Source organism: Quercus lobata, chromosome 2, assembly GCF_001633185.2.
Source record: "Quercus lobata isolate SW786 chromosome 2, ValleyOak3.0 Primary Assembly, whole genome shotgun sequence".
NCBI classification, from domain to species: domain Eukaryota; kingdom Viridiplantae; phylum Streptophyta; class Magnoliopsida; order Fagales; family Fagaceae; genus Quercus; species Quercus lobata.
The window spans coordinates 1,680,750-1,698,858 of NC_044905.1; the positions used below are offsets into that span (position 1 = coordinate 1,680,750).

Below are 18,109 nucleotides of genomic sequence, written 5' to 3' on the forward strand. Positions count from 1 at the left end.
TAGATTAAGGTTGAAAGTTCTTTCACATAATGTAAAGTTCAACTGGGTTCCTAAAGATCTGAATAGGGTTACTCATGTTCTTGCAAAATGGTCTCTTAATAATTACCTAGCTAGTATTTTTGTTTTAGGCTATACTCCTGATTTTGTTGATGTAATTCTTCTTGAGCAGAACCTTAATCTTGATATGTAGCTTTTGTATTTTTGGTTTTTGTATAAAAATGAATACAAAATATTTGACTAAAATTCCCAGTATATGATGTATAGTCTCTTATCTATACAGAGACATTTGGTTCGCCGTAATATTATATTACCCTGTAATATTACATTAATGTAATCTCAATACAAAAATATAACATTACATTATTTAGAAATGTAATGAGATTAATGTGATATGATATATTTTGTAATTTTAGATTATGATAATGTCAGAAAAAATAAAATAAACAAAAAATCTTAATATCACAATATCATAATGTACATCCCATGTGGTCTAAGGTGTTAGCTCATAAATTTATTTTGATTTATTGTCAAGTTTTAATTTCTTTTTTTTCTAATTAATAAAAGAGTAGGAGGTGATTAATCCGTAGAACACCACTGAAACTTTCACAGGTCTGCTTTGATCTAATTTTTTGACTTTCAAATTAAATGAGGTATGGGAGTGGTATTATTGACAAAATAGTGTACCATAACCATGGTCTAGGCTGTTTTTTTTTTTTTTGAGAAGAAGGTCTAGGCTGGTGTTGATTTGGGGTTTTGAAACTCAAACCTTTTTGTAGGTGAAAGAAAGGGAAATGACACATCTTTTGTGCTGAGATAAATTTTATTGTACTCAATTTATCGTCTTTATGACCAGGTTGTTAAAAACTTAAAAATGGGTTCATTCACTTCATTGTCGTAAACATTGCTTTAAAGCTCTCAATCAGTGCGGTGGCGAGTCATTCACTTCATTGTATACAGAAATCACTGATATTAAAGAAATACAAGACTATATGAATTTTAGTAAAAATGAACCCTTTCAAAAGGTCATAGTGCCTGCAACAAAAAATGAATTCAATATACAGTGGTGTTCGAAACTGACTTTCAAGTAAAGCTCATTTCTTTAAGCATGGTTGGCTAGTCGGCTTACAGACCAGCACATTTATTGCCTGAACGAACGGTGAAGTGGGGGATTAGCCATGATGATGACTCTAACAAGGTATGACCATGATAGTTGTTCTATCTGCTAAGAAGCCAATGCTTGACCGGGCATAAATGATAAGGAGACTACAAACGCTTTGTTAAATAAGTTGAGTCATAACCTAACTTCAATTCCAATTAAAGTTTGCCTGTACCAAGACCCTAATCACTAACTATTAAATAAAAAAAAGTGTGGTGTTTTATAGATGAACGCCTTACTTTTTTTCCCCCTAAAAAAGATGTTCATTACAAAAAACTAAAATAAGTATGCTTGAAAAAGAACTCAAGAGCATTGTGCCAGAGGCAAGAGCAATTTGAGATGAGATACCTCACTTTAAAAGTCCACTATACCAGCACATTTAATTATTCTGTTGAAAGGACTTGGAATTGCTGAGCACAAATATAATGCTAATGCACAGTCGTACACAATAGAAGCAGGCTTTGCTAGATCAAAACTCATAAAAATAATATTGCAATACAAAAATGTGAGAATGATGCTAAATGCTAGTTCTCTGTACATCTAAACTTGTTATTGATAGTAGCATTGTCCAAGAACTCAATGTATAAGGAAAAAAAAAAAACCCAATATCACAATTGAGGTTAAATTTATACCATTAAAAACATGTATGATGCACAGAATTTAGTCTTGCACTCTCCCTTTGAACCTTTTCTGCTGTGGCAATTTTCACTTCAAGATGTGAAATTGATTGTGGATTTTATAATCAGAAGCCCAAAACCTTTGGTGATAATTGTAATAGAGGTTCCAAGGCACTTGGAGCAAATTTTCTGGCAAAGAGAAAACAAATTGAAGAGGCATGATTATTGTAAGTGCAGTTTTTACCTTCAACAATTCTTTTAAAGAACTCTACCGTGACATCTGATCTTCCAAAAGTGGCTGGGTGGGGTCCACCCCTCGACCAATCCACCCAAGTGATGCTTCTATTTGCTAATAGGTTCCCTGCTTCAATGGTTAGCATGGTGGGGAAATAATGCTCATCCACATAACATGCCGGTCTACAGAATTGTTCAAATTTCGGGTAAAATGTAGTATCTCCGACAATGTAGATGGCAAGCTTCCTGTTAACTTCAAACCATTGGGATCCTTTACGCCACTGGGCAATATCTACCTCAGGTGCCATGTTATCATTATAGCGTCCTCTCCCATATGGCCCAGGATCATCAAATGCACCCATGAAGCTATATCCGGATTTCAGTATATAGTGGTATATGACACTGAAATTATAGAGAGGAATGCATGATTCAGAAAGGAGGATGAACCATTCATTGGAGATATCAAGCAATGCGTTAGCAAGGAGTCTTCTCTCAGCATCACACATACTCATCCTTCCCCACTCAGAGACCTGCAGGTCCAAAAAAGAAAATGTCTGTCAACCCTTAATTGAAATGCTGAATATAATGCATAAAATTACAAATTCAAATGGAAAAGATGTTCTATAATTAACAAAAAACAAGATGAGAGTTCATAAGTTTGGCCTGAATATTCAATGGCAATATCAACAATATAAAGTAGTTAAACATGGGGTAAAATTGAATCCTAATACAACTATATCAATAAGACAACATAATGGAATTCTTACTGTTTAGATGAGCTAAAAAAAACAATTGAATCCTAAACATCTATCTATCTATATTCAAGTGATAGTTCAAATCTCCGAACCAAAACCCATCACAAATAAACTGCCATTCACGTGCTACACTGCCCTTGCAATCAGTTACCTCTAGCTAAGCACTATCTAGCAGCTTTTTCATGACGGGAACACGGATCAAGTTTTCCCTCAAAGCAGCTTACAAGGATGAAAGAAGAACCTGGCCTAGAACTGAACTCATCAGGTGTGCAGCTCAACTCAACTCAATCATCCAACTATGGTATGGCTCCTCTTATAACCTTCTCTGCCTACTCCAGTTTGGGCAAAACAGAGCATTGTTTGTATAATCTACATAGAAAGCTCATCAAGACGTGTGCTGTGCACCAGACAGAACTTGTTTTTCATCAAAACCCAAAATGTTGATCACTTGTACTTGTTTTTGCTTTCTGACAAGAAACCATTTGCAAAACTGAACTTAGGGACATGACCAGCTACTTGAGCAAAAATATGTACCCATAAAGCCCTAAATAGGTGTGCTATTGACTTGAACTTGGAAAGCAAATATGAAATTCAAAAATCATTATGTCAAACAGACTTTGACCACCTATAGAGTAACTATGTGTAAAGCCATACTCTCAAACCTTTTTCATAATAGAGTCACATCTCATTAATGAAGCAAACCAGGGTTTCAGCTAAAAATCATAATCATGATTATTTAGACAGGATAGGTAGATACATCAAGCCCTCTTGTTTCTGAATTGGGAAAAGAAACTGATGCGGGAGATGCAAGAAAATTATTATTTAGTATTATTTATGTTTGCAAGTCAATTGTATTTTTATGTTTTAGGTCCTAATAGTTTATTAGGCTATTAATTTGGAAGCAAAGTTATTTTTGTAATAAGGCAATTAAGGTTTTCTAGCCAACTAGAACTAGGGTTTAGCAATCCTTTATAAGCAACCTATTGTACTCCTTGAGGAGATAGTTGATATTTCGATGAATGAAAAAAAAATGGCCGTTTGGTCTGGTGCTGACTCCAAGTCTACCCTAGATGCTAACTCCTAGTGGTTTCCCGCTTGGTGCTGACTCCAAGCCAGGCCTAGGTGCTGATGCCTAGGTCATATCCCTTTATTTTATTGTTGTTTCAATTTTGGTGATGCAGGAGATACAAGAAAATTATTATTTAGTATTATTTATGTTTGCAAGTCAACTGTATTTTTATATTTCAAGTCCTAGTAGTTTATTAGGCTATTAGTATTTTAATTTGGAAGCAAAGTTATTTTTGTAATAAGGCAATTAGGGTTTTTTGTTCGGTTACACAACTATAGGACAGCTTTTTGGTACTAAGTAGAAAAATGACAAAGACAACTTTCTAGTGGTGGAAAACACGGCCGTAATGGTTTTTTTTTTTTTTTTTTTTTTTTTTTTGGGGGTGATATTTTTTGTCTCTTTCTTGCGGTGATGCTTCAACAGATTGGTATTTGCTCTGATACCAAAATTGACGCAGGACAACCAAAACAAAATTGAAACAACAATAAATGGATATGACCTAGGAGTTAACACCAAGCGGGGAAATCACTAGGAGTCAGCACCTAGGGTGGAACTGGAGTCAGCACCAGACCAAAAGAGACCAAATAGCCTTTTTTTTTTTCATTCATCAAAATATCTACTATCTCCTCAAGGAGTACAATAGGTTGCTTATAAAGGATTGCTAAACCCTAGTTCTAGTTGGCTAGAAAACTCTAATTGCCTTATTACAAAAATAACCTTGCTTCCAAATTAAAATACTAATAGCCTAATAAACTACTAGGACCTAAAACATAAAAATACAATTAACTTACAAATATAAATAATACTAAATAATAATTTTCTTGCGTTGCCCACATCAGACACTTATAACTCAGAAAAACCTTAATTCAGTAAAAGCTCCAGCAATAACAATAGAGGGATGTTTTACTCAATGAGTAATATAAATTTGAGAGACGTTCACTGTCCTATCCATATCTCCACTCCACTACCTACATGAAAAATAAGCACCCCTGATGGTATATAATCAAACTATTGGAACTCTATAAAACCTAAATGACAATGAGATCCCATAGTAAGAATCTTTGTTGGCATCCTTTCAGACCACAGAGAGGCATAGGAGCTTAATGCTTGTCATACAACATGTTAAATAAGATTGATCCACTTGGGGGACAATGCAACTATGTTTAAAATATAATTTTATATGTAACTTTAGTTCTTCAACACAATTGATTACAATAGATTCCATTAGTTAAAACTGATAGAGTCAAGCTTTAACAGAGAAAAAAAATCAGCACAATTACACTTGAGTTGCAATAATTACCCCAGATTCTTCTTCTAGTGACTGGGCAGAATTATTTTAGGTGAGATTTTATGTTTAGCTAGACAAGCTTCTGGTCTGGTCTTTTTAAAGCATTTAAAGGTGTAGCTTATTTTTAAATCCTAATCAAATTAAAGAAAAAAACACTTCATAGTGTCCAATTTAAAGAACTTTATTGAAAAAAGAAATAGAAAAGTTTACGGAATTTTCCAGTGGCAATTGTAGCTCATCATAATAATATGAGGCAAACCTAACACTTCCTATCATTGCTTGTCTTATTCTGTACATAATCAGGTATTTGATCTTTTAATCAAATGCCTAAACCATCAAAACCTTCAGCTTTTGAATGAACCCTAACATACATCTCCAATATTCATCTATTGCCCCAGTTTTTGACTTTACCTCACCTTCAAGCCTATTTTTAAGAAACAACAGAAACACCTGCAAATTCAAAAAATAAACTGATTGTGGTTTAATACCATAACGCAAGCTTACATCTGTCTTAGAGAGATCTCAGCCTTATCCCTTGGCCAATACACAATTCATCATGTAACCCAACTCTCATCACTTTAATAAAATGATGTCCATAACACTTGCAAAGGTGAAGTAGTTTCCACAGGCCTTGACCTCGTTTTTAAATACTAGAGATCTACTATTAGTGGGCAAGGAGAACAATAACATGGTGACAGCCTCCTAAATTAGAAGAAAAACTTAAAATTTCATATTAGAGGTATTTTGGCAGTTGTTTAGTGTGGAATTTAGCAGTCCTTCAGTTACACTTTTTTTTAATCTTAGTTTTATCAAGTTTTGTCAAATTCATTCTCATTTTAACTCAAGTTGGGTCCTGTTAGTATGCAATTTCTTGTGTGTGTCTCTCATGGCGTACCCATAAGACTTCTACTTTCGCAAAATCCTTATGCTAATGGCGATAAGATTTCAACGAATGATATTCAGCCAGCATCAGTCCAAAAAAAAAAAGGCTATATGGAGGCACAACTTTCTAGCCTCTACCTCCATCCTTGAGTGTAAACCATATAAAAACAAATCTAATCTGCTTAAGCAACCTAAATTCATATAAAACAATATCAGGTGGTAAAGTGAACATGATAATGATATTGAATAAGAAAATGTATGATTTTTATATCCAATGGAGAATTTCCAGTAGAATATGCAAACTTTCAAAAAGGAATTCAGCACAAACATCACCATACCTGGCTAGGAATCTGTCTCTGATAAAAAACTGATGAAGGTGGAAAATTGGCATGGAATGTAGGCAATGAATGAACATATATCGAAAAAAGCCCTTCGTGTCCCTTCAAAAACCTCTCCCACAAAGGTGCCAGTGGCAATGGTCCCTTAGTCAAAAACATAAATGCAACCTTGGGAACTCTCCGAAAAGGATACTTCTTTCTCCGAGGCACAATAGACGCCCTCCACAACAGCTCCTTGTCACTCATAGTATGGATTAAATTTGATGGAGGCCTAATCCATTGCTGAAGACTATTAGGTTCCTCATAGCATGGCTGGAATGAAGACTTAACCGTTGTCACTACACTTTGAATACCAAAACGCCGAATTGTATATATACTAATGACCGAGAAGGCAATGCACAGAGCCAAAAACAGCATGAGTATCTGAAACAGCCTTAGCGGCAAGGCTTTGGAGTGGTTTGTTGTCCGGTTTGTAACCACAGGGTCCTTGTCTTCCTCTAATGGCACGACTCTGGATTGCATATTGAAACTAAAAGTACACTAAAATTCAAGTTCCGGGTATTCGTTTTCTTCACAAAACCCAATCCAAAACCGCCTTTTCCTTCACGTTTCCTCTAATGGCACAATTGTGGATTGCACACTGATACTAAAAGTACACTACAATTCAAGTTCAGGGTATTCTGTTTTTTCTCAAACCCCAATCGACAAAAAGCCTTTGGGGATTGAAAACCCTTCCAAGACTCAAAATTTTGGACAATTATTAACCTTTCCTTCACAACTTAAATGCATAACACAAAACTGTCTAAATTTTACCACGTGGGTATTTGCCTATTTGACTGACCGACTTTCTTCAATCATCAACGGAAAAAACCGTCTGGCAGATCTAGAACAAAAACTACAGTACTCAGAATCAACTTTGAACAAATATTTTGACAAAAAAAAAAAACCAAGCAAAGAGAACATGGGTTTTTAAGAACTACCAAACACACTTCTCTTAAAAAATATAAATAAGATCTGATCCAACAAACTAATAGCGTAAACGTACCAAGAAAGAAGAAGTTACTGTTGTCCAATGAAGTGCAGATCACGAAAACAGGAATATGAAGGTTTTGACTTTGATTTTTCAAACCGAGTGCTTCGAATGGTTTGCAGAAAATTGTGTTGTGTTAACGTGAGTGTTAGGTCACAGAGACCTTTGGTCAATACAGAGCAGCATGTGAGGATAGTTAATGCACAAGAAAATAGGAAAGTCTGGTAGAAGTGGCTATATTTGGCTTTTAGATAGTATATAAAAACAGAGAGAGAGAGAGAATAGTCCAAAAGAGCAGGCAGCCTTAGAAAAAGAGAGAGACAGCAGTGTGTAATAGGTTAATGTTTTTTTTTTAGGAGACGAACTCTCAGAACATGAATTTCTCGTGGAATCTGATGGGTTTAGAAAGTATATAAGGTAATGTCTTTTTTATTATGTTTTTGAAGGAGAGAGAGAGAGAGGGAAGGAATTGCTGGATTTTGTGTCGGACGTGATTATCTTTCCATGTTTGTTGCTTGCTTGTAATGTGAAGTCAGTATCTTCGAAGTTGGGTAAAAGGGCATGGATTATGATCATGACCTTCTGTTTCTAATTGTTATAATTTTTTTATATTAAAATAATTATTAAAGTTTAAGATTGTTACACACCAAATATTATGGTTTCAATATTTTTAAATTTAAATTATTCAATCAAACGTTGGACTAATCCCCAAATCAAACCTGAAAAATATGGTGTTTAAATTAATATGATTTAAAAGTGTAGGGTTTAGAATAAAAAAAAAAAAGTTTAGGGTTTAATTTAAAACTAAAAATAATACTCCTTCCGTCCCACTTTGTTTGTCCTGTTTGAAAAGTCAATTTTTTTAAGAGAACACCATATATTATCTTGTCTACCTTTTAAAAATGTGTAAGTTTTCAAAATTACCCTTAAATAAATTTATCAAAAAATTGAATTATTAATAAAATAGGGGTATAATAGGAATATTAGTAAATTAATGATTTTTATTTTTAGAAATAGGACAATATTTTGGGACATCTTAAAATGGAATAGAGGACAAACAAAGTGGGACGGAGGGAGTAATAAAGTTCAATTTGAAAGTTGAAACTGTGCTAAGCTTCAGAAAAAGCATCTCTAAAATATAGGGTTTATATGTAATTTACCATTTAAAAAAAAAACAAATGCCTTTGATTTTGTTTAGGAGAGAATTTTTTTTAGTTACACCATTTAGAAGTGATATTGAACCTTTAATGACTACGACAAACAAATTGCAATTCTATTTCTAACTCTTTCAAGCAGGCTTTGCCTTTGCTATACGTAACCAATATACTTACCAATCCCGCAAAACACTGGTCCTATTCCTCTTTACATTCATGCATCATGCATTGCAAAGTTGGAATTAATTGGTATTAGCTAGGTGGTAGATTTTTAATTTCTCGATTGAGAGAGGGAAGATTTTTTTTTTTTTTTGGCCAAGTGATTGAGAGAGAGAAGAAGAAAGAAGAAAGAAGAAAGGACAGGGAAGTGCATAAATGATAAATCATTAATTGAATTAATAGCATTAATAGCACCTACACATTAATGCCTACTTCTTTAGCTTCCTTTAGCATGGAAATCAAATTAACAACAGAGAGCATCCTCATCAAGTGTGCCAAATGCCAAATATTTGGCATTTGGCACACCAAACACCAAAAACAGACCCTCATGAGGTGTGCTAAATGTCTCAAAATTTTGAAATATGCTACAATACGCTTTCAAACATGAGAGCGTAGACAAAAATGCTATAATTTCTTTTGATTATTTTATTTACTTTTCTCTCTCCTCCCAACACATATCTCTCTCTCCGTCTGCAACACAGCTCTCTCTCTCTCTCTCTCTCTGGTCTCCATCTCTCTATTGCTCCCTATTTCTTTCTTACTTTCATTTTTTTTTATCTCTCACTCTCTTCCTCTCTCTCTGCATTTCGGTATTATCGCCGAAGATCCGACTTGATTCATATCGACGAGGCTAAGATCAGGCGAAAACTTTGATTTGCTCTCACTAATCCGTAGAAAATGGCTTCTAAGGATATGAAGACGAGCGAAACCTAGAGCTGCCGATCTCTCCTCTCTCCACACCTCGCCAATCTCTCTCTCTCTCTTTTGGTGGTTGTGGCAGTGTTTCTAATGGTGGTTGGTTGTTTTGATTGATGGTGGTTGGCTAATTTTGGTTGAAGGTGGTGGGTTAATCGGGTTGTGGGTGTGAGATTGAGTTGTGGGTGTGAGATTTGTGGATGTGGATGGGTCTCACCAGTGCCATTGCCAATATTGGTTGTGGTGTTTTTATGTGTGTGTGTGTGTGTGTAGAGGCTAATTATGGTCGATGGTTGATTTTGTGGGGGTGGTCAGTGGTTGTGGGCTGTGGCGGTTGATTTGTGGGTGTGGATAGTGGAGGATTTTGTGTGTGTGTATATATATATTTGTAAAAATTTTTTTTAGATTATTTTAATGTATTGGATATATTATTTTAATGTATAGAATTGAAGAATAAAACATCTGATAAATAGTATATTGTAAAATAATGTGCTAAAATGATAAAGTAAGTTTTTGGTGTGTCAAAATAACATTTTTTATGAGAGGGCTTATGAGAATGATCAGCCAACAAACCAAAGGCTTTTTGGAATTTTTCTAACAAAAACTATGTTGCTTATTCAACATTTTTGTTGGTTACTTGAATTTGAAAGTCTCGGGAGGGCATTTACTTCGTGTCCCATCATTTGTCTTAATTTTATATCATGCTTTTAAGAGAAAAGCACCCATTTTGGTCAAACTTCATTGTTTAATACATGAGTAACAAACATGGCACGTTATGAAGGCAATTAATACTCTTATTCGGACCTCAAAATCATAGCATATCAATCTAATACCTAATCCTTAAAGCTCTTTTTAAGGCTCTCTTTTTTTCTTCTCTTTTTTTTTTTTTTTTTTTTTTTTTTTTTTTTTTTCAACTAAAAACAGTTTCTTCACAAAGATAGCGTTTTTAGTTGAGAATGTGGCCAGGGCCATTCTCAAATCTCAACAATTTAGGCATTTATATGTTTTGTAAAGAAATCCATTACTCTAGTTAACCCCTGGTCCCCTACCATCACCAATCTAAATCACGTGGATGCCACCTGCTGAACGTAACCATGTGCACAAGTTAAACAATACAACATCGGAACACATTCACTGCCTCCAAAACCATGACCATATAGGGTGATTAATTCACAATCAGTTAATAGCCCTAACCAGTAAATTTATGAACAAATCCAAGTTCAACTCACATCAAGCCAGTTGCGGATATAGATTCATTGCTACTTCGTGTTTAGCATCCAAATGCTTCCACATCATCCAGACAAGAACAATTATATGTACCATGACAAAATGTGAACATTAGAGTACTACTCTCTATTTCACTACATCAAAAGTTGAACGGAGATTGGAAATCATAACTGGGCACTCTCCCTTCTCATCATATTCTGAAAACTCCCCTGCTGACAAGTCGATGTCATCAAATTTAGTCCCTTCAATCTACAAAATGAATAGGGGCAGTAAGTTGACATAAACAAAGAAAAAAATGGATCAGGTAGTTTTAAATTTTAAAAGTCTATAAGAATAATCAAGATTTCTTTGTGGCGTGCAAAATTGCCAAGAGCCTTGTGGCTTAGTGGCACTGCTCAATCTACTCCGTGGGAGAACCTGGGTTCAAATCCCCCCTCCCCCACTTATGCAAGTAAAAAAAAAGAGGCAAGATACTGATAAAGCCATCCAATGAGGTAAGTGCAGTTTGATCACAGCAGAAATCATTTAGTAATTGAAAATTGAAATAAGATACACTCATACAGCCATCCAACGTTAGTGCAGAATCAAAGATGCAAAGACATAACACAGGATGGAATATACAACAACAGTATATTGAAAACTGGGCGACACTAGATTGCCAAGCAGTGCTATTTCTGGTAAATGTTGAAGTCTAGGAGCAGCTTGGTTGCATGTCTAGTTCTAGTTTAATTGATTGAAAACTTGAACTAGACATTTCCAAATGGCCTTTGAAGATCACCCACTTTAACATTGTGCGATGTTGGAAACCCTTTTCCTTTTGGAATTTCAAAGTTTCATGAAAGTGTTGCTCAGTAGACCGTTCTAACGAGTAACATTCTCCTGATTTCAAAGTTATTCTTTTTTTTTTGATAGATCTGATTTCAAAGTTATTCAATCTCTTATTTTTTGCTTTAGTTCTATTTTTCCTTCTTTCTTTTCCCACTGTGTTTCAGGTTGGGGGGGAGGGGGAGTAGAATTGGGGCATAACAGGCCACCTGTGATTTTGCATAATGGCCAAAAGAACCAGCATCAGACTGGCAAATTCTCAAGGGGTAAAATTCATTAGCAAGATCATCAAATATTCAAATGCATAATTGACATTATCTGAGAACGAGCCCAAAAATGGTTTAAGGGAATTCATCAAAATAAATTTTATTGCATACAACAAAGTGTATTTATAAATGCATGGAGTGACTTTTTAGTGTAATTTTTGGGTTCTTATCCATTTGTGACTTTTTCAGTAAACAATTCCACAAATCTGGAATGTGTAATATGAGAACATCACGAAAGTTCTAAGACATTAAAACTCAAAACCTTAATCAAAATAAGCTACATTTAAGAAGTCAACTTATAGATATGCAAACTAATTCAAAAGTGGAAGATATTTGGGAAGCAGTTTATGAAAATTTGAGAGAAAAACAGGTTTCCATCCCGAAACAATATAGCCATTAATAAATTTAACAGAATTATGCATAAAAGTTTGGACCAGAAATCCAAAAAAGTGAATAATGCGAAGTGCAAATTTCTTGGAACCAGCTAAAATCACTATAGCACCCCTTCCCCCCCACCCCCCCTGGCGGCCAAAAAAAGAAATCCAAAAAAAGACCACTCAAGTTATGCTTCCTAATTACATAGAAGCTCAAATAATAAAATGCTCAACATAACAGCCAAACGGAAACAAGGCAAGTAAGTCTAATGAAAATTTTGTTAGAAAGCCAGAATCAATGCAAGGGAATATTCACCCCCTACAAGGTCTACTTTAATGTTCAACAACAAAGCATTTACCAGCCTTATCTAAACCAAAATATTCTTAATTCTTTTTTTCTTTTTGATTAGTAAGAATGATTTTATTATATAGAGACTACTTCATGTACGAGGAACACAAAGTAGCCTAAAGAATTATTTGCAAAATGGCAAGGACTCTATAAATGATGCAATAGAATGGCTAAGTAAGAGAAAAAAGGGTGACTGATACTTACAGATTCAGCCTTCCATCCACTGCTAAATACATATTCCAGAGGCTCATAACCCCTGCAGTCAAACTGCATCAAGGGGGCATACTTCCCAGCTTGACTTGCTTCGTCAGTCAGTGGTTTACCTTGACCAGGGATCATTGTTATAGTTCCATCCCTCCCACAAAACTTGCACTGTAGGGAGAGAAAAAGTCACTAAAATATTCCAGCACCAGAAGACAACTGCTTGATAATCAAACAAAATGGAAGAAAAAGCTAATAACAATTTGAAGCAATGCATTAAAAGCAAACAATATAGCCACTAAGCTATGCAATAAAAATCTTATCTTATGACATGACACAAGCGCAAGTTAATTGTACCAAGTTGATTCAATATATACCAGCTCTTAGACGAAGTTGATCATACCAAGTAAGGCTAGTAAAAATAAAGAAGACAGGAGGAAAAAGTTAAAATATAGAGGCTGCTAAGAAGGGGAAAAAACTAGAGTCTTTAAAAGCTCATTGAGCCACATGCAGCTTATCTTTCTATCTAATCGGCAAAGGGTCTGAGCCCCATGAAGCACCCGTTGTCATCCTTCAATGAATAGAAAGTTATTAATATTTATAGGCAAATGGGTTATTATTCCATGACCTGATATGTGAGGTCTGTCAAAAAGTTATCTTCCAGACTTAGAGATAGAGTACATCGTACAAGAATGATTTCAAAATTTAAGCAGGAAAGGGAGAAAAATGTGAGGAGAGAGATTATGTGATACAAGAGGAGAACATATCAAAGAGCCACTGGCACCATGACATGTGAACAGACTCAACAGAGGCTGGTGATGGAAACAAGACTATGATTCTCCCCCACATTTATGCATGGAAATCAAATTGATTTGATTCCTCCTCCAATGTGTGGTCATTATATCAACAAAGACAAAATAACACCCCAACACTCACAAACCCACATAATTAAACAAAAAGATTGATGTTTTATAAGATTGAAAGATGAAATAGAGACAGATCATCAGAGCTTTCACAGAATTAATCCTATGGGCCTAGACTAAATGAGCCCTAAAAATATGAACTCTAAAGGGGTATGAGAACCAAAGAAAAAAGAAAATCAAGGCTTAGAAAATTAATATTATCATCATATAAGACACAAAGAATACGAAAAAATCCCGTGAACTGAGTACATTATTTATTTCAAATTAAAAATTGTTAAAAGAGAAAAACATTATAGAGCTAGAATTTTTTCATTTTTCTTCCCTTTCCTATAATTGGCAAGCAATCGGTGAGCATCTGGGCTAAGTATTGCAATAAAACCTTTTACAATATAATCCAAAAATTATTTAGAAGAACATATCGTGGATTGAGGATGAGAGATAACCTTCTGCATGAGATTAGTTGTTGCCTTGCCAGCTGGGAGAGCAACAGTTTCACTCAAGGTCACACAAGTTTCTTTCTGGCTCACCTCTCCGCACCTCCCACATTTCACCTACAAAAATTTAAAAATATTAAAAAAAAAAAAGCTTCATAATAATCTTTTAGGAAGATAGTGATAATTAAGGAGTGCAAGAATTACTCATGAAACAGAAAACCACAACAGGTCTAGATCCAACTAATTTAAGCCAAACAGCATCACAAACATCACATAAACAGAACAATGCACACATATAAACCCACATTCAAATTTTCTCCCCATGTATACATGCATAAGTTTGAAACAAGAAATCAAAGAAACCCAGCAAAGAAAACAATGGGATAATGTCGATTAGTGATTAACCACCTATGGTATAGCCCGTTTGGACCTCACATACCTGTGGTTTAAAAAGTAGCATTTTAGTGATTTTACCCACCCGAGGTTAACTCTATTAGCTTCTGTAAGCCACCATAGTGCTTGCCGTTAAATAAAAAAAAAAATGAGGGATAAATGTAGATCATATATTGACATAACAAACACTAGCTGACTATTGATAATAAGATAACAAGAAGACACACATTACAAGCTGATTCACCATAACGAATGTGTTGCATAAGTTTGCAACTGATGAACACTATGTATGGATTTGAGTAGCAGTTAATTACAACAACAACAAACAATCTCTAGTCCCAAAACTTTGGAGTCAGCTATGGAGACTCGACAAACTGATCAAGGTCGGCCATATGTATGAGTAGCATTTTACAATGATCTCATATTAACATAATAGTTTTATATTTATGGAATGATAAAAAAAATATAAAAACCCATATTAATGAAATAATGTAAATTACAATGGAAATCATAAAAATGACAACAATAGCTTTACAAGGTTATGAATATTAAGAAAAAAGAAAACATGAGCCTAATGTGATTGGCTGAATTTACACTTTGAACCCAACAAGAAGGCAATTGTGAGTTACAAGCTAGACTAAAATCTATGATTGTGAATTGTCAAAAGCTAAAGTCCATCAGAGTACATATTTGTAACTATAATTTGTGCATTTGAAGTGAAAGAATTAACACAATGAAGATATTGGACGATTAAAAGTAAAACTACAAAAAAATAGTCAAGACTAAAATCCCTAAGAAATGGAACAAAGAAATTGACGAAGACCTTAAAGAGGTAAGAGAAGTTTGGGTCGTCACAGCCACCTTGGGGCTGAAGGTTTGTGAGATTCTCAAGCTCCGCAGTGATCTTCAGAAGGTAGTTCACCATTTTTGGATTGGGCGTCAATTTCAAAGCTCTCTCTCTCTCTCTCTCTCTGCTCCGGATTTTGTTACCTTATACTGATTACTGAATGGTTCTGTTATGAAAGTGGATGGAGATTTGGGCTTTTGTTTTGATGGGCAGCACATGAATAGAGCACTTTGGATTGGGCTTTTACTTTCATTCTAGAGCCTAGCCCATGCATACAACTTGGGGTTTGTAAAGAGCCTTCATTTGTTGTTTGATAAAGAGAAACTCGTAGAGACGCGCCTAAATACACTCAAATCTATAACAAGCTTAAGTGTCATTTTATAATTGGATGCATCTAAATTTACTTTATGTAAGTGTTGTAATTTAATCACAAATTTACACCCAAATATGTAGTGAAATTTTGGTTGTGTCTGTAGCAGGGGTGGCTTGATGCATTTGGGGGCCTAAGGCGAAAATTGATCATCTTGTTTTAGAAGCAAAATTACTACTAATTAATATGAACTACGTAGAATTTTTTCTTTTTTTAGAAATTTTATAGACATAAAAAATTTGACAAAATTTTTCATACTTGTTAATATGACAGATTGATAATGGTAAGTAAAACAGTGGTGTTAGTTGTAGATTTAAATGAAAACTAGTAAAATTTTGCTAACTAAACTCTTATTATTATTTTTTTTTTAGAAGTGTAACATTCACAATATTTTTTACAACAAATCCTAGATTTTAAATTACTTTTTGCTTTTTATTTGAAAATATTGCTATAATTATTTTTTTGCCATCAACAATAGGCTGTAACAACCTGCTACTTAGCATTAGTTGTAAAAGTGTTGTGAAAAATATTGAGGACGTTGCATTTTTCTCTATTTTTTTATTTGTTTTTCATTTAGTAAAAAAAAATTATTTTATTTATTGATTATAAATAACCCTATTGGATAAAATTTGGGGGCCTTTTTTTTACTTGGGGCCTTAGGCGACTGCATTTCTTGCTTCACCATTTAGCCGGCCCTAGTCTGTAGGCAGATTGATAGATAAAGGGTTCAAACCCCAAATACCAAATATTATAGAGGGTGTCAATAGTCTCAATAACATTGTGTTATTATTCAAATCTTGATTTACAAAGAGTTTTCTTCTTCAATGATATTCTCTATTTTTAACATCTTGTTATTATTCGAATCTTAATTTACAAAGAGTTTTCTTCTTCAATGACATTCTTTATTTTTAATTTTAGGAGAATTTGAATTTGGATCCCTTGTCATTGAAAATAATAATAAGAAGAATAATAGGCCTTAAGATTATCCTTATACTACCCAAAAAATAGAAAAAGAAAAAAAAGTTGGTCACCAAAATGTATTAAAGGTTTAATTTTACTATCTAAAAAAATGGGTTTTCAAATGTAAATAGGTACAGTTTAGCTTTTAAAATTTCTAATTTTATCAACTTGATGCTTCTGTCTATATGCAAGTTGAAGAAATTGTGGACATAACATATGGAGTGTTGACTATTTAGAAACAAAAAGAAAAATTATAAAATTTTGATTCTAAGTCATGACTCATGTTGAATCGTTGTTTTTAATATGATATTTTTCCTTGATCAAAAGAGAGTTTATTATGTGGATTTCAATTAGCTCAACTAGTAAAATCTCTTATTATTAAACATGAGATATGGTTGTTAGTTTTTACGTCATTTACTACATGCTAAACATGCTTCAGGTTCTTTTGTAATGCCTAACGCATTGGACCCTGCTTGTGTCATGTCTAAGCCTTTAAAAATAATGATTTGATACAAACACCTACAATATCTAAGGCCATTGAGGATTCATTCATATCTTCTTCTAATATTAATGTTGTATTTTGAAATTGGAAGATGTAAATGAAAATTTGATGGTTGGAAGGTGAATCATGCAAACTTTGTGCATGGATACTAGATATATATCATCTTTTTCCCATTAGCATAATACCACAGTGTGCTTCTAAAGTTCAAATCATATTTTATGTTAGAAGTTTATTGCAGAGATAGATAAAAATGAGAACAAGTTTTTCTCATGGTTTGGGATTCAAAGGCATGATCAATTTTTTGGGAGTGGCTCTCATTTGTTCTCAAGTGGTGGAGGGTAAAACATTTTCTAAGCAGAAGGTTTTGGAAGTTGAAAGGAAAATAAACCACCTGAGAAGGCATGCATTAAAAAGTATAAAGGTATACACTTTTTCTTGTTAAATCTTCCTTCCTTTGGTGAAGTCTCTCTTAAATTCATAGACAGACTAGTTGAGAAGTGCTTCCAGAAGCATTCTATGACCTTAATAGTGTTTAAAAAAAACAGAGGGCCACTTTGGAATATGTTCGCTTTATTTATTGTTTCAAAATATGAATCATGCAAGTAAGAAAGAGGAAACATGAAAACAAAAAGAACTAAATTCACAACCATTAAGTGGAAGGAAAGTAAAGCTATTATTTTAATTTGTAATATTCCTAGCATTAATCTTATGTGGAGTCATTGAAAATATATTTAATTTCAATTTGATCAATTTCATAGTTTAGATTAAATTTGACAATATAAAGGGATACTAAATGTCATGTCATTTAATTTTAAATAACATGACAGTCTGGACACTATTAAATTACTAAAATTAAAATCTTGAGCATGAAATGAAAGTAATAGAGAGAAGAGGTTGAAATTGAGATGATATTGTTCTTAATTAAACTAGTGCATGTAGAGTGCAGATGGAGATATTATTGATTGCATTGACATTTACAAGCAGCCAGCTTTTGATCATC

General features: G+C 34.0%; 2 protein-coding genes across 3 annotated transcripts; both read right to left on the bottom strand.

The window, feature by feature from the left end:
• Positions 1-1,632: 1,632 nt before the first annotated feature.
• LOC115972532 (glycosyltransferase BC10) lies at positions 1,633-7,873 on the bottom strand. Of its 2 annotated transcripts, XM_031092865.1 has the most exons (3): positions 7,385-7,873; positions 6,340-7,222; positions 1,633-2,537 (listed from the first exon to the last, which is right to left on the bottom strand). In XM_031092865.1, exons 2-3 carry the CDS (start codon positions 6,859-6,861, stop codon positions 1,899-1,901), a joined length of 1,161 nt encoding a protein of 386 aa, XP_030948725.1. In that variant the 5' UTR covers positions 6,862-7,222; positions 7,385-7,873; the 3' UTR covers positions 1,633-1,898. The 2 variants fall into 2 exon arrangements, with proteins under 2 accessions (XP_030948725.1, XP_030948719.1); XM_031092859.1 differs by having other exon boundaries at positions 6,340-7,873.
• Positions 7,874-10,551: 2,678 nt separating this feature from the next.
• On the bottom strand, positions 10,552-15,458 carry LOC115972557 (CXXC motif containing zinc binding protein). The gene is made up of 4 exons (XM_031092885.1): positions 15,254-15,458; positions 14,047-14,154; positions 12,684-12,851; positions 10,552-10,914 (listed from the first exon to the last, which is right to left on the bottom strand). Exons 1-4 carry the CDS (start codon positions 15,353-15,355, stop codon positions 10,792-10,794), a joined length of 501 nt encoding a protein of 166 aa, XP_030948745.1. The 5' UTR covers positions 15,356-15,458; the 3' UTR covers positions 10,552-10,791.
• Positions 15,459-18,109: the final 2,651 nt, after the last annotated feature.